Source organism: Denticeps clupeoides, chromosome 4 (genome assembly GCF_900700375.1).
Source record: "Denticeps clupeoides chromosome 4, fDenClu1.1, whole genome shotgun sequence".
NCBI classification, from domain to species: domain Eukaryota; kingdom Metazoa; phylum Chordata; class Actinopteri; order Clupeiformes; family Denticipitidae; genus Denticeps; species Denticeps clupeoides.
The window spans coordinates 28,487,936-28,503,525 of record NC_041710.1 but is presented as its reverse complement, the minus strand read 5'-3'; the positions used below and the strand labels follow the sequence as shown (position 1 = coordinate 28,503,525).

Here is a 15,590-nt window from a genome sequence, read left to right as displayed (position 1 = left end):
TTAAACCCCGGTTTCGTGATGTCAGGTGAAAGCGTCCTCCATTCCTCGTCACTCTTCGTCCTCCTCTCCGTTCACCCGCCGCGTCATGCCCGCATGGACGTGACAGAGTTGACATTTCAAATTGTTTCTGGAAATCATGGACGTCGTGTCCTCTGAGGAAAGAAAGAGGAAAAGGACCATTCAGTTTGTTACCAGCGCAAAGTTGAAAAGTGAGCGTTTGTGATTGCACGGGGGTGTGCTGGTGCCCATGGCATGGGTCACTTGAAGGCACCATTAATACATACACATATTGTGCCATCCAAACAACACCTTTTTCAGAGACGACCCAAGTCGGGGCCAATTTCTGCACGCGTTACAACAGCGTGGCTTCATAGTAAAAGAGTGCGGATACTAGACTGGCCCGTGCAAAGTACGGCAACAGCGACTCCAGACTGTTGAGCAACTGAAGTTGTCCATCAAGTATGGGAAAGAATTCCACCTACACAGCTCCAAAAATGAGTGTCCTCAGTTCTCGAGCGTTAAAATGAAAGGTGATGTAACACAGTGATAAATAAGCCCCTGTCCCATCTTGTTTGGGACGTGTTGCATGCATCAAATTCAACATGAGTGGAAAAAAAAAGACGTAAAAAGTTTATCAGTTTTAACATATTCAGTGGAGTCAACGTCCCAACTTCATTGGATTTGGGGTTGTTCTTGTTTAGAAGGAAAATCATGTGGCCACGTCATTTATGGTCACATTAACACGCACAACACGCATAATCCACCAGCGCTGAGGTACCGATGATGCGGCAGGCTTTGCGGCCGTGCAGGCCTGCGGAGTCTCCCTCTCTCGTGTGAGAGGAGTGGGGCGAGCAAGCATGAGTCACGCGCACGCCGCTGCAGTGTAAAGGTCGTGGTCTTTGCAGTGAAAATCAAAGCGACGCCTGCTGCGTGCAACTGCCGATGGCGAAACTCGTACAAGAAAAAAGGTCACTAGAGGGCATTCTTTTACAAGAGTTTACGCCACATCCTTAAAAGCTTTACTGCATTTTATACACTATCACTAGTCTAATAGACACATGCTCAGCACAAATCATTTCCAAAAAAATGACAAAACAAAGTCATTTGACTTTTCATTGTATTATGGATTAAGAAAATAAGTGTTACACTAAAACAACAGGGTTAGAATCAACTCGAGTTGTAATTAATTCAAGCGTACAAGTTATTCACTAAACTCTGCTTTACATAAAATTCTTCGTAAACTTAAAATGCAAATGAAAAAAAACTCCTCTACTCGCACACACACTGAACGGATGCGGCTTGGAAGTGCCTGGTAAAAAACACACACACACACACACGCGCGCGCACACACACTTCCTTTGTGCGCATCAAATGGTAAAATTGTCTGTTAGTCACTCTTCTCTCTGGTATTCAAGACACATTAAATGGCAGTGAAAGAAAGGAGTCCTCTTTGTTTTTCATTACCCATTGTGTGGGACTGAAGAATTAATCATTTTAATTCAAATGAAAATAGGCTCAAATACCAAAATTAAAACACACCGAGTTCCTCATTTCATCTGTTCTTTGACATTCGCTCAGGACTGAGCACCCGGAGAAAAGAAATCAGGTAAGACGAAAGACAACAGTTCCTTCATTTAATCTGTTTAATCTGTACTTCTCTTCATAACGTGTTTATTACATCAAATAATCAGGTTTCTGGATAAAATGCTTGTATAAAAATGTTTTGTTCAAATGTTGTTCTCACTTGGTGTCATTATATGACAGTCGGCAGTGAACTTAAATAAATAGTTACGGGGGGGACAGTTACTAGGTGAGTGTAGATAAATTGGGGTGGTGTAAGCTGTAAGCACTCATTGTTCTATATGAGAGAAAGAGCTAGAAAGAATTAACGAGTAACCCTGCGAGGAAAAAAACGTTTCGCTCAGATAAAGTGATATACAGAAGGAGAACATTAAAACTGTGGGTCAGGCTCACTTTAAATTAATGTAAGCTTTCTTTTTCAATCTAATGTGCAGGTTTGAGTTTAGTATTGGTGTTATCATGTTCATTTTTCCCCTTATATGCTTATTAATGTCATTTGGACACGTTCCCTAATGTTAGATTTGCCAATAGATATTAATTTAACTAATGTGTTCCAAAGAAATGAAAACAGCAAGCAGAAAGTTGAGATAGAGGATTAGAATTCTTATAGTCAGAATATTACAGGCCTGTTAGCTTAAAGGCTGCTGAAACTCTGTCTCTTTCTCTCAGACATCCTCCATGTCACTGGATTCCACCTGTTTTCCACAAATCTATGTTCATATTATTATACATTTATTATACATTTGTTGTACATTTTACAAACTGAGCAGTTCGAATGAAACGTCTTCTAGGAATCTAATGGTCGTTTGATAGCAGAAGTTTGAAAGCTTCTGTACAATCTAATGAAATATTGCAATGCAACGAATCGCTTCAAGAGTAGTAGAATAGCTTTGAGGAGCTGCATTCCCACCTGATTAAAATGTATTTAATGTGAATTTAATGTGAACATGTCATTTTTGCCTAAATTGTTCCTTCTCGTTAAGAAAGGTCCGTGGCAGCGGTAGGTACGTGTCTCCAGTCACACCGCCGCCATTTTCCTCTTCACTTGCATAGACCACCAGATCTGGAGTCAAGTCGCCCCTCACTCTTTCGGCTAGAATGTAGCGGCTAGTATGAAGGTATTTTAGCAGGATCTCATGTGCTCATGTGTAGTGTTATGGGTAAGAACTGAATTGTTGTAATTTCCCTCGCCTCTTCATCGCAGGACTCGCTTCGTCCACCAAGGCTCTGATGGACAAACTACCGGTCATGTGTGGCGGAGATCTAAATCCTTAATCTGGAACAGAGGACCAATTCCCCGGCTTCGTCATGAACTCGATCAAATGCGTTCTGGTGGGGGACAGTGCCGTGGGGAAGACCGCCCTGTTGGTGCGCTTCACGTCCGAGACCTTCCCCGAAATGTACAAGCCCACCATCTACGACAACACGGGCGTGGACGTCTTCATGGACGGTGTTCAGATCAGCCTGGGACTGTGGGATACGGCGGGAAACGACACGTTCCGGTCGGTGCGGCCCATGTCGTACCAACAGGCAGACGTGGTTCTGATCTGCTACTCGGTGGCGAAGCCGCCATCTTACGCCAGCGTGCGGCAGAAGTGGATTGCCGAGGTCCGGGAGTTCCTGCCTCGCGTCCCCGTGCTGGTGGTCGCCACGCAGACCGACCAGCGCGAGGCGGGCTCTCACCGTAACAACTGCAGCTCGGCCGCAGACGGGAAGCGGCTGGCCCAGGAGATCCGCGCCAAGGGCTACCTGGAGTGCTCGGCACTCAGCAACCGCGGCGTGCAGCAGGTGTTCGAGTGCGCCGTGCGGACGGCCATCAACCAGGCCAAGAAGCGGACGCGCCGGCGGCTCTTCAACATGGACGCCTGCAAGATCGCCTGACTCCACAGCAACACTTCTACCCATTTACAGACCTAAGTGCATCTGGACTTTTTTTTTTTTAGAAAGCTGTCATATTTTGTCGTGAAAAATGATTTTTTGAGAGAGAGCGCATCCCTTTAATACAAGTTTATATCGTTTAAAGTATTTTTATACCACTGAATGTTTTATGTCAAAAATAAGTACAAAATGACACATTTTTCTGAAACAAGTTGAAACCTTTTAATATGAAGCAACATTTTTTCGGACAATAATTCATTCAGACAAAATAATAAATAGTGTCCCAAGTGAAAACACTTCAGCAGTGTTCGTCACCCTTGACGGAAATTCACCGACTAGTGTGCAGTAGCTACGTTCGCACACCCAGGTGTAGACTTTCAGATAAAACAGATATGTATGGAAGGCTCAGTTGCAAGCACTTCGCGAAGTGCAATCAGACGCCATTTGAACAGAGCAGATTAGTTCTGCTGCGCAACGTCACCAGAATTTCACTTCACGTCCGACCCGACCCACTACTGATGAAACGCACCATGTTGTAGCTCATTTATGGTTGAGACATTATGCTTCATAGTGATCTGATTCTTATAAGACAAGTATAAGACAAGTATAAAACCCACAATTGCCAATGAATTTGCAATTTCTAGATGTAAAAGTCAAACCAATGCAAATTAAAGGGTGTGTGTGTGTGTGTGTGTGTGTCTGTGTGTGTGTGTGTGTGTGTGTGAGACACAGAGAAAGACGGAGAGAGGAGGAGGAAGGAGGAGGAGAGCAGGCTGCTGTGGTGATTTGATTGTGATCTTTACAGTCTATATTCGTATTCACAGAAACCAGGACCCAACATTTCTGCCGTGACATAGTGTGTTCTGCGCTGAGCTTCCAGGCAGTCAAATTTAGAAATCCAATTGGTCAACCCCTGCACCCATACGTGCATTAAAACATGTTAATAGTTAATAATCTCTCACTCTCGCACTTTACTGCACTGAGTTCCTGCATCAGGATAACAGTTAGAAACATTAGATTTTCAAGCACTCTGGCAATAATTTTGTTAAGACCATTTGAACTGGTGAGAGACTTTTAAACGGTCCAGCATGCATGTTCTTCAGAATTAAACACTTTACTGCAAATTCCTCACAGTCACAGTTTGGATCAGATCCTTAAAACGTACTTTGCTCCTTTATTAAAGTACTAAAATTTAGGCTATCCTTAAACAGAAATAAAAATGCAAATGAGCATTTTAGCAATAATAAAAAAACAACAGAACAGAAAACTTGGTAACAATTCCTTAAGTAGAATTTGAACATTTTGTCGTGCCTGCGTTTCTTTGAGAAGAACGTAAAAAGTGATAAGATGGTGTGATGTAATTACGGGTAGAAGATACATCAGATTTGTATGTACTTTCCTGCGAACTGCCCGAATGACCTTTTTCACACAGTGACAGGGGAGCAGACGGTTCTTTTTCTTGTGAATATGCCCTGGTGTGGCCCTTATGACATGTTCGAACCAATCTGTTTGTTATTTCTCCTTCTGTTTGTGATTTGTTTTTTAGATAAAAAATCACTCTAAAATACACTCGAATTTATTTGTACAGATCCTTCATTCTTTATTTAATATTTGACATTATAGGTCTGCAGCTCTAAAATATTTTACATTTAATAAAAATAATGAGTACCTTGAAAGAAAAATATGTTCCAGTGACCTCTCACCTCTCACCCTGCTCTGATATTCACACACACATATATCACTGTTCTCAATGTCTCTCTCACATACACACACACACACACACACATTGGTGACCTTAGTGGTGACCTATATCTCTTTTGTGGTTTTTATCACTGTATCTGTTCAGAGTGGAAGTTGCATCCATCCATTTCAAGAGAAAGAAACACTCTGTTATACTGGGCCATCGTCAAATCAAATTTAAAATGTCTACTCTGCTCATGTACCATGATCAGGCATGCATGCACACACAAACACACACACACACACACACACACACACACACACCTCAGTAACTCCACCACATAGCCCCAACTCTTTCTCTGAGACAGGAAACACCTGTGATGAGCTCTCACCACATGAACACACACACACACACACACTCGCTCTCACACACACACACACACACACACACATGCATAGACAGTACACTCAGACTACTATACCACACATGTGTTGCTCTAATATAAATTACTGGTAATATAGGTGTGTTGCCGTATTTATCTGCTCCTTTACTCATGGGCAAGGAGACTGGCTCATAAAAATAATGTGCCAGAAAGCAACATTATAATGCATATTACAAAAACATTTCACAGAGAATGCATAATTCATCCTTTCAATACCAAAAGTAAAGCTGACACTGAAATTTGATTAATGTGTTAATAACAGGAGAACAATTATACAATTATAATTATATACAAATTATATAATTATAATAATATACAAATTAACAATTATATATGACATATACCAACATATGTTTTGGTGCCCTACAGTAACTATTATAGTAACTATTATATTGTTGAATAGCAACGGTTTTTATGAAAGCACTCATTCTTTTTAGCTTAAACAGAAAACAGGCTACAGTTGCACAAATACATGTTGTTCACCATCTAAGGAAATCTGGCCTTATTCTTTCAATTTCACACCGGGGTGGTAAATGGGGCTCAGAGAAAATGGCCGGGGAGTTTGTACAGAGTGAATGCACTAACATCATTTATAGCATGGTTCAGAAGAAAGCATTCATCAGCATTGGATGGTCCAAGTTGTCATCCCAGATCTCCGGGGGCGATCTCACGTGGACGTCTGCTGCTTCTGACCCTTTCCAGGCCTGGATTGTGGACACACATCACAGTTTGTTCATCGGAAAGCCTGCTGATTGAATTTTTATAAATACATTACACATGCATACTGAATGCCAATGGGATGCGGAGAGACAGAGACACCAGTGAGAGTCACTTCCTGTGTCACTTCACCTCCAGGGTCAATATCATTTTCCTTCACTCTGTGTGTGTGTGTGTGTGTGTGTGTGTGTGTCTATGTCACTGGCCTGTCAGCAGGTTGTTTTAAAACTCATGGTGTGTAACCTGTCTACAAAAAACCATGTAAGATTACCTCTTCCTACTGATTGACAGCAGGATGATACAAACACTGCGGACACACACACACACACACACACACTCAAGGACACATAGATGCTGTCTCAAGCCTGGGACAAGGCATCTAGTTTCTTAGTGTGTGTGTGTGTGTGTGTGTGTGTCTGTGTTACGTGACACCAACGTGTCCTGTTCCACAGGGAAACACTAAAACCGAGAGACGTGAGGTCCGTCAGCGAGCGCAAAGTTAAAGTCAATGAAGTGTGTGGGTCATTTAACTTTTAAAAAACGACAGATGAAGTTCAAAAGAAGCTGAGCCCGGGACTATACTTTGTGTGTGTGTGTGTGTCTGTGTGTTCAGCGTGTGTGTGTATTCGTCTCTGCAGGATGAGGGTGCTTGTGCTGATGCTGTGGATTAGCACTGTGCTAAAGGGTAAGAAACTCCACTTTCAAACATGGCTGCCTGCTAAACAATCGCATTTCATTCTGTTCGCTCAGTGCGGTGTCATTCGTTGTTCATGATTGTATTTTTGCAGAATATTACCTAAACAATATCAATTATTAACTTTATGCAAATTATTCAAAAAGAATACAGGTTAAAGCGCTTAATGGCAAATTTGAAAATACATGGTGCAAATGAACTAATGTTCTGGCTTGTTCTGACAATGTGAAAGCTTGAAAAAAATTTGATAGTGTGGCCAACAGGGCCACAGGTCATAGCAGCAGTTAAGAGCGGTTAGAGTTAAATATGAGGGTTCCGATACCATCTACACTCTTTCATCACACTTCAAATGGGCAAAAAAAAATGGCCGCAAAGCTCTCAGTTTGAACGATGCATTTATTTTTCCCAAATTAGTGTGCTTGCTTTTAACTGAAATCCTATTTCTGTCTGCAGGGGTGTGTGGAGCTCAGGGCCGCTTCGCTCAGAAGCTTCTCAATGACCTGATGGAGAACTACAACTCTGCGCTGCGGCCGGTGGAGGACACAGACAAAGCCCTGAACGTCACACTGCAGATCACGCTGTCTCAGATTAAAGACATGGTACTAATACACACACACACACACATACACATTTCATTTTACATATGTATTGAAAAGGTGTAACTATATTATAACTACATTACACTAGAAAAAATATTCAGTGACCAAATCTTGATTTCCCTGCGGCTTCTGAAAAGAAATCTGAAAGTATTCTTTTCTCAACCTTTTTCATTTTTATAGAAATTTTATTCTTTCCTCTATCCACATACACACACCATTTTTTTTTTAAACCACATCAAGGTTTTTGATTTGGAAGTCCAGTGTGTGTATGTGTGTTTGTGTGTGGTTTACTTGTCCACTTTGAAAAACCAATTGAACTAGTGGTTACACACACACGCACTCTTCAGCACTGTTTAACAGCCTGTTCTAGCTGTAGAGGACGGAGGGGATGAACTGTGTGTTTTAAATTGTGTGTTTCTTGTCATGTGTGGGCGGCTCAGTACAACACAAGGCATCTGTCTGCATGTGGTAAAGTTTTCAAACCACCAGTTTTTCTTTCAATGTAATCATTCCCATGCAGAAACACTGCATGAAGAGTTTGTAAGGCAAGATTCTTTTAATGGGGTTTTGTGTGATTAATATAACAAAATATTACAAAAATGTAAAAACACTTTCAAATTGTATTACTCTAGACTAATATACTATTCAAACAATTTATGCCATGCGATCCAAATTATTCTTCAACACATGAACTATTTCCCATAATTGTTCAGAAATGGAATTATCATGCGAACATCACAGAAACATTGTGGGAACTACACAGAAATGTTTGATGTAAAATTAAAAGAGCCATATGAATAAAACTAAGAGCTTTTTTCACAAATCTGACACGTACTATAAAGAATGAAAACTTCTGGTGTGTGTGGGCTGGAATACTGCATGTTTTTTAAAAAAACTTCTTTAATGCCTGTTTTCATAAATCAAAGAACCCAAAAAACTACATCAATATAATGAATTCATCACATTCATCAATATAATGAATTAATCTAGATAAATGTATACATCCACTGCTGCCTACTTTGCACACATAATGCACACATTTATTATAATCTTGGGCAGAGGTGGGTAGTAAAGAATGACATTTACTCTGGTACATTTACTTAAGTAACTTTTTAAAATAAATGTACTTCTAAGTGTAGGGTTCTAACGCCATACATTTTACTTTTACTTGAATTAGCAACTCTACTCTTACTACATTGGGCAACAATCAACTTGTTACTTTTTTTTACTCCAGACGTCAGATATGCTTTATTTCTCAGACGCAGCAAAAATAATCACATGGCAACGTTTCCCCAATCAGATGTAGCCAAAGACCAAACACATGACCACACACTAACGGGGTGACATGGCGGCACAAATTCATCACGAAGCACAGACACGGAATGAAAAATGCAGAGGCGAATGTCTCCAGTGCTAAAACTGAAGGTTACAGAAACAACACAGAATCCCAGTTTTCATATCGCCCCTTTTAGCGTTTGTTAACATTTTTTTAAATGGCGCCATAAGCCAAGTAGGCAACTGAACATTTTAACATTTAATATTTTGTTTAGCTGTTATTTAATATTGCAATGCTAACACACACAATTAGCATATATAATATAGCTTGTACACTCAGATTTAGTTCATTAATTACAAATTGTGCTTTCATAAGTTATTCTTTTTATTATGAAATACCAGTATTAGAATTAGCACATTTATATTTTTCTGCATGAGTACAGTTTCTGTATGAATAAATAAGATATTAAACCCAAACAGTACCTCAGTACTTGAGTAGTTTTTATCACTACATACTTTTGAACCCTTTAAGACTTTTTTTTGGAGGACTACTTTTTACTTATGCTGGAGTAATGCTACTCATACTTACTAAAATGTTTGGCTACTCCACTCAACTCTGATCTTGGGAAAGGGCTGCAATATTTAATTGTAAAAAAACATATGTGTATATGTATATATAATTATTTTAGATAACTCTGTAAACTTGTTTAACGTGGTAACATTGCCTTTATGAAGAGGATTTATTCTTTGTCGTTGTCGACTATATTTTGGATATGGATGGTGGAAACTTGCTCGACTTTGTGGAGAATGTAGAGTAGGAGTGCCATGGGATGCCTGCAGTGAAAAATAAAATCATGTATGGCTGCTGCTCAGACCCGTACCCTGACATCACCTTCATGCAACACACATAGAACTCTTGTTTGTTTTCAGCATCTTTTTCTTTCCGAAAAAAGGCCCCAAAGGGTACAGGGCTGAAGTGCAGATGTTTCTGTCTCTTACGCAATCTCTCTGTCTTCATCTGTAGAATGTTCTCTGTGGAAGATCTACATTCTGTGCATGTAGAGCAGTGATGAGTAAATGTGGAAGCAGCCTTTCTGTAAAAAGAAATAAGCTTTATATGTTACATTATTTGCTTGTATGCACATGCTTTTGGAGTAATTTCTGTGTGCATGTGTGTATTAATAGTAAAAAAATTTATGTTTGTCATGACTAAATTGTGTGATCATGTAGTTTGTTATGTATTTTCAGGTTAAATGCCTTTTGTCCATTTCAGGGAAGTTCCTAGAGTTCCTGGATCACTTTTCTATATGATGTGCACCATTTTATAAGGGGTAAAATCATGGATGGATGGATGACATTTTTTTGGGCATGCATATTTCTACATTGTACTCATTGCTGCAAGGACTGCTATTGACATATTTTCTCCTGGCAGATAATGTATTCATGTGTTTCATTCATTAATAAAACCATTGAATTAAGTGGTTTGTGTGTGTGGGAGTGTTTACACTCACATGTCTCCTTTAACATCAATTTCCACAGGAAACACAAGCCTGCATCACTGAACACGACACACACTCACTGTTCTCTCATGTCTGTGATGTATGTTGGATCGCTGCAGTTGCCTTGTGTGTGTGTGTTCAGGATGAGAGGAACCAGGTCCTGACCACGTACCTGTGGGTGAGGCAGATCTGGCATGATGCCTACTTGCGCTGGGATAAGGACGAGTATGACGGGCTGGAGGTCATCAGAATCCCCTCATCATTAGTCTGGAGACCAGATATTGTCCTCTATAACAAGTAACACACACAATCTACACACTTGCATCACCATATCATATTCAAACAGATGTTTACTGGTTTTCATTGCAATATTTGATCAGCAAATGTACTTTATAACAGGTTCTAAACACAATCAAAATATAACACACACATTGTGTTTTTTTTATAAAAAAAATGTAAATTGCCCCCCCAAAGTAAACTTAGTTACAGAAAACTGGTGACCATTGTCAGGAAAGAAAATCAGGAAAAGTGTTGGTTTTGTTGTGTGATAGTGCTGATGAAGAGGGATCATCTGGACCCCCAGACACCAATGTGGTCCTGCGCTATAACGGTGAGATTACCTGGGACTCACCTGCCATCACCAAGAGCTCCTGTAAGGTGGATGTCGCGTACTTCCCCTTCGACAGTCAGCAGTGCAACCTCACATTTGGTTCCTGGACGTACAATGGCAATCAGGTTCGCACATCTGTCACATATGCAGATGTGGTGTGCTCCGATTGGACAGTTACATTTTGTAATGAATTTGAACTCAGATAGTGTGACTGGTGCAGTGAAACGGAGTAAATTTCACATTTGAAATCTGAACAAATCAGCTTTCTTTCCATCTGCAAGTCCACATGATGGAAGTTAGCATAAACCAACTGAACAAGGAGGAAAAAACTGTCAAGCAGCCAGTCTAGTGTTTCTCCAGAATTTCAGAATAAAACACAGACTGGATAGAAATTGACTGTTACAAGGGGGTTGGCGCTGTTAAAAAATAAATGTTAATTAGGGTTGATAATAAAAACAATTAGTCCATTAATCACAAATCAAAATTAGTTGCACAATAAAGACTGGTGTAGGAAAAAAGCTCAGCATATTGCTCCCATGTTATATATATTATTTGAATGGTCACACAAACAAAATGTTGTCTGAATCAATTTTTTAAAACAGGGTTTTATGATATTAAACCGCAATAAATTATTTAAAAAATATTTAAAAAATACGTTTTAATATGACCTAACACAATGACTTTTTTTGATTCAAGAATATTTTCTTGACATATTCAATTGCATGTCCAAATATTTTACCAGAGGGAACATACTGATGTCGTCCAATGCCTTCCTGTTGCTATGGCAGGTTGACATCGCCATGGATATGGATGGCGGGGACTTGTCCGACTTTGTGGAGAACGTAGAGTGGGAGTGCCATGGGATGCCAGCAGTGAAAAATGTGATCATGTATGGCTGCTGCTCAGACCCGTATCCCGACATCACCTTCACCGTGCTGCTGAAGCGCCGCTCCTCCTTCTACTTCTACAACCTCCTGCTGCCCTGCTTCCTTATCTCTTTCCTGGCCCCGCTGGGCTTCTACCTGCCTGCTGACTCTGGGGAGAAGGTCTCACTGGGTGTCACCGTGCTGCTTGCCCTCACCGTCTTCCAGCTCATGGTGGCAGAGAGCATGCCCCCCTCAGAGAGCGTACCCCTGATTGGTGAGAGAAGGCTGTTTTTTTAATTAATCATGACTGTTCAAGTCAGGACTGTACAAAGCTTTGCAACATGTGCAATACATTAGCTAAATTTTTTTATCAATTGATTAGATTAAATGCCAGCAAGTTGCTATTTTGGTTCAATTACATGTAGCCCATTGCTCCCCAACAATGAGGATAAATATATTCCCAACGAAATCTAATTTCCAGTATTTGTAATTGAAATAAGATCGACACAACTTGGCAAAGTGAAGCTGTTTCTCCGAAGCCGTTAATTCTTGTGTGCTTGTGTTAAAGATTCCAAAACTCATCAGTTGATTTGTTCCTTCTGCTACTGTGTTCATGGCCCTTAGGAAAATACTACATTGCAACAATGACGATGATCACTGCATCTACGTCTTTGACAATCTTCATCATGAACATTCATTTCTGCGGCGCCGAGGCTAAACCTGTACCTCACTGGGCAAAGATTCTCATTATTGACTATATGGCCAAATTGTGCTTTGTGTACGAGGTGGGTGAGAACTGCACCTCCCCTGACATCTCAAGCAGTCCACTCTACTCTGATGAACCCATGGGTGGTGACTACCATGATGATCCTACGTACTGCAGCTACTGCCTGGAAAATGGCTACTACGCAAACGGGAACTACAACCAGCGCAATGACAACAGAGACTATCGGCGTCACAACAACCAGAACAACCACCATGACTACAGGCACCCTCCTCGTCTCCAAAGCAACGCACAGCACCAGACCGCGGAGAAGCCCTACGTACACATCACCCGCGACCTACACAGTCACGTCAATGCACACGCCCAAGCGTCAGAACTTCTGGACGAGAAACTAAAGAGCAGCGATTTGTCCATACCAGAGAAGCTACAAGCATATGGCTACAGTCATGGCGACGACTACGGGCACAGCAACCCTTACAGAAGTAGCGGCGGCTACCAACATGGCGTCAACATGGGCTGCACGTGTGGAAAGCAGCAGAAGGTCATCAGGAACATCGAGTACATTGCCAACTGTTTCAGAGAGCAGCGGTCATACCAGGCCAAAGGCGCAGAGTGGAAGAAGGTCGCCAAGGTGATGGATCGCTTCTTCATGTGGATCTTCTTCATCATGGTCTTTCTCATGAGCATCCTGATCATTGCCAAGGCAACCTGATGCTGCTCCTCACCAAGGATGCCTTTTTAAAATGGCACAGACGACAATCATACTGTTTACTAATACAGAGATGAAGGGTGTGTCTCGTTTCATGGACTGTTGGAAGGCGGCACCAGTCTGGCTTCCTTTGCACGAAATGACTGGATGAGTTTTTTCTGTTGGCATTCTGCTGGTAACATGGGTCATTTGTAAGTGAATGAACATTTCAAAAAGTTACAAAACAATAACAAATTCATTAATTCAAGTCGACTTTCTGACAGCGACTGAAGAATATTCGAATAATCAAATATTTTGAATAATCTAGTTGCTTGGTCTAGCCAGATTATTAAACCATCGTGTGCTTAATTCTTGCAGCATCCCTCTAGAGGTGCTGGCTTGGTAACCTGGACTATTGGCCAGTTTCTGAAGCACGTCTGGTTTGTCAGTAGATTCATTGAAAATGTTCTAAAACTTAGTCAGAAAAGGGCTGCACTTCAAGATATATATATAAAAAAAACAGCTAATGCAGTTAATGCATATTACAACACAGTAGCAGCCTTGTAAATGAGACACACCCAAAAGAGGACAATGACAGTTTAATAAGTACAAGAAATTCAGTTATGTGAATACAGTGAATATTGTTTATAACTGCGCTTGTTTACACACACATACACACACAGTAGAAAACCTTTACTGGTGTCAGTTACGATTTCTTTGTCAATATTTTCTCATATAATTTGCAAACGAGTCGATTGCTCTCTTTGCACATGTGTGTGTATTTATGTGTGCAGAACAAAAATAATAAATGGACAATATTAAAACAGGCAATTTTGACAATAAAAATACATTACCATACCATACCATATTTCTTTATAAAGCACTTTAACACAACAAAGGAGCTCACCAAAGTGCTGTACATTAAAAGTAAAAATTGAAATTAAATTACCATGGACAGGTAATAAAACATTTAAGACAACATAAACCATCTAAAACAATGCGTAAGAACACCATAGAAGAAGCACCTCACATTGGGTTAAAAGCCAGGGTGTAAAAGTGAGTTTTCAAACGAGATTTAAACGCAGTGATTGACACCGCCTGTCTGACACCGATTGGCGGGTCATTCCATAAACGTGGGGCGGCCACTACAAATGCCCTGTCACCTCTGAGCTTGCAATGTGACCGAGGAACAGGCACTAGTCTCTGGTCTGAAGACCTGAGAGAACGGGGTGGATTGAAGGAACGGAGTAGTTCTGACAAATAGGCTGGAGCTGAGCCATTCGGTGGTTTAAAAAGCAAATAAAATAATTTTAAAACGGACTCTAAAACAGACAGGGAGCCAGCGTAGTGAGGCTAAGATCGGGGTTATGTGATCTCACCTGTTTGTACCTGTGAGAAAACGTACAGTTGCATTTTGTACCAATTGAAGGCGAGCTAGAGATGTCTGGCTGATCCCAAAAAAGCAATCTCTATTTCCAGATTTCGTTTGGAAAGGACTGACTTGAGTTTGGTCAGGCGCCTCAGCTGATAAAAGCAGGATTTTACAGTAATGTAAAAACATCTAGGTTTGTAATCAATGCTTTTTCACTAGGGGCTAGGGAAGCGAGGTCAATACGGGGGTCACCACTACCAAAAAGTATACATTCTCTTTTACTCTTATTTAGGTCCAGGAAATTTGACATCAGTACATACAGTTGAGGAGATGTTGGATAGAGCACACTAGACTTGCCAATCATCTGCATAGCAATTGTGTTTTCAAAAATATCTCCAAGAGGAAGTCAAAGTCAAAGTCAAAGTCAAAGTCAGCTTTATTGTCAATTCTGCCACATGTACAGGACATGCAGAGAATTGAAATTTCGTTACTCTCAGACCCGTGGTGCTTACAAGTAACATTAAATACAAACAGTAACATTAAATACAAAGGTATAAATACAATTTTTAAAAACAAATAAGGGCACGTGGTGGAGAGTGCAAACCATGTAGTGCAACAGAGCTTGTAAGTGTAAAAGTGACAAAGTGACAAAGTGAGGTAGTTGGCAGACCAATGCTGCACAGAGTGACTGGTTCACGGTCAGATTGTGTGTGTGTTTGTGTTTGTGTTAGAGTTCAGAGAGTTTGTGGAGCAGAAGAGGGGAGTGAGGGGAGTGGGGGCAGAGCCGGGAGAGAGTTGAGCTTCCTGATGGCCTGATCCTTCAGTCTGCTGGTCCTGGCCTGGAGACTCCGAAGTCTCCTCCCTGATGGCAGCAGGCTGAAGAAGGTTTGCATTGGGTGGGTGGGATCGGCTGCTATGCAGAGGGCTTTTTTTGTGAGACGTGTGCTGTAGATGTCTTGGAGGG

The 15,590-nt window shown here is 40.9% G+C and overlaps 2 protein-coding genes across 4 annotated transcripts; both read left to right on the top strand.

Moving 5' to 3' along the window:
- The first annotated feature begins 1,374 nt into the window (after positions 1–1,374).
- rhoh (ras homolog family member H) lies at positions 1,375–4,954 on the top strand. Of its 3 annotated transcripts, none has more exons than XM_028977623.1 (3): positions 1,375–1,606; positions 2,569–2,699; positions 2,786–4,954. In XM_028977623.1, exon 3 carries the CDS (start codon positions 2,890–2,892, stop codon positions 3,460–3,462), a length of 573 nt encoding a protein of 190 aa, XP_028833456.1. In that variant the 5' UTR covers positions 1,375–1,606; positions 2,569–2,699; positions 2,786–2,889; the 3' UTR covers positions 3,463–4,954. The 3 variants fall into 3 exon arrangements, with proteins under 3 accessions (XP_028833456.1, XP_028833455.1, XP_028833458.1); XM_028977622.1 differs by having other exon boundaries at positions 2,565–2,699; XM_028977625.1 differs by lacking the exon at positions 2,569–2,699.
- Positions 4,955–6,938: 1,984 nt separating this feature from the next.
- On the top strand, positions 6,939–13,278 carry chrna9a (cholinergic receptor, nicotinic, alpha 9a). Its single transcript, XM_028975805.1, has 6 exons — positions 6,939–6,984; positions 7,408–7,592; positions 10,509–10,663; positions 10,918–11,101; positions 11,765–12,116; positions 12,467–13,278. The coding sequence occupies exons 1-6, from the start codon at positions 6,939–6,941 to the stop codon at positions 13,276–13,278; spliced, it is 1,734 nt and encodes a 577-aa protein (XP_028831638.1).
- Positions 13,279–15,590: the final 2,312 nt, after the last annotated feature.

Coding starts and splice junctions, on each gene's coding strand:
- rhoh (XM_028977625.1), top strand. CDS start 2,890: ATGAACTCGATCAAATGCGTTCTGGTGGGGGACAGTGCCGTGGGGAAG.
- chrna9a (XM_028975805.1), top strand. CDS start 6,939: ATGAGGGTGCTTGTGCTGATGCTGTGGATTAGCACTGTGCTAAAGG. Junction 10,664..10,917: donor GATATTGTCCTCTATAACAA/GTAACACACACA, acceptor GTTGTGTGATAG/TGCTGATGAAGAGGGATCAT. Junction 12,117..12,466: donor AGAGAGCGTACCCCTGATTG/GTGAGAGAAGGC, acceptor CATGGCCCTTAG/GAAAATACTACATTGCAACA.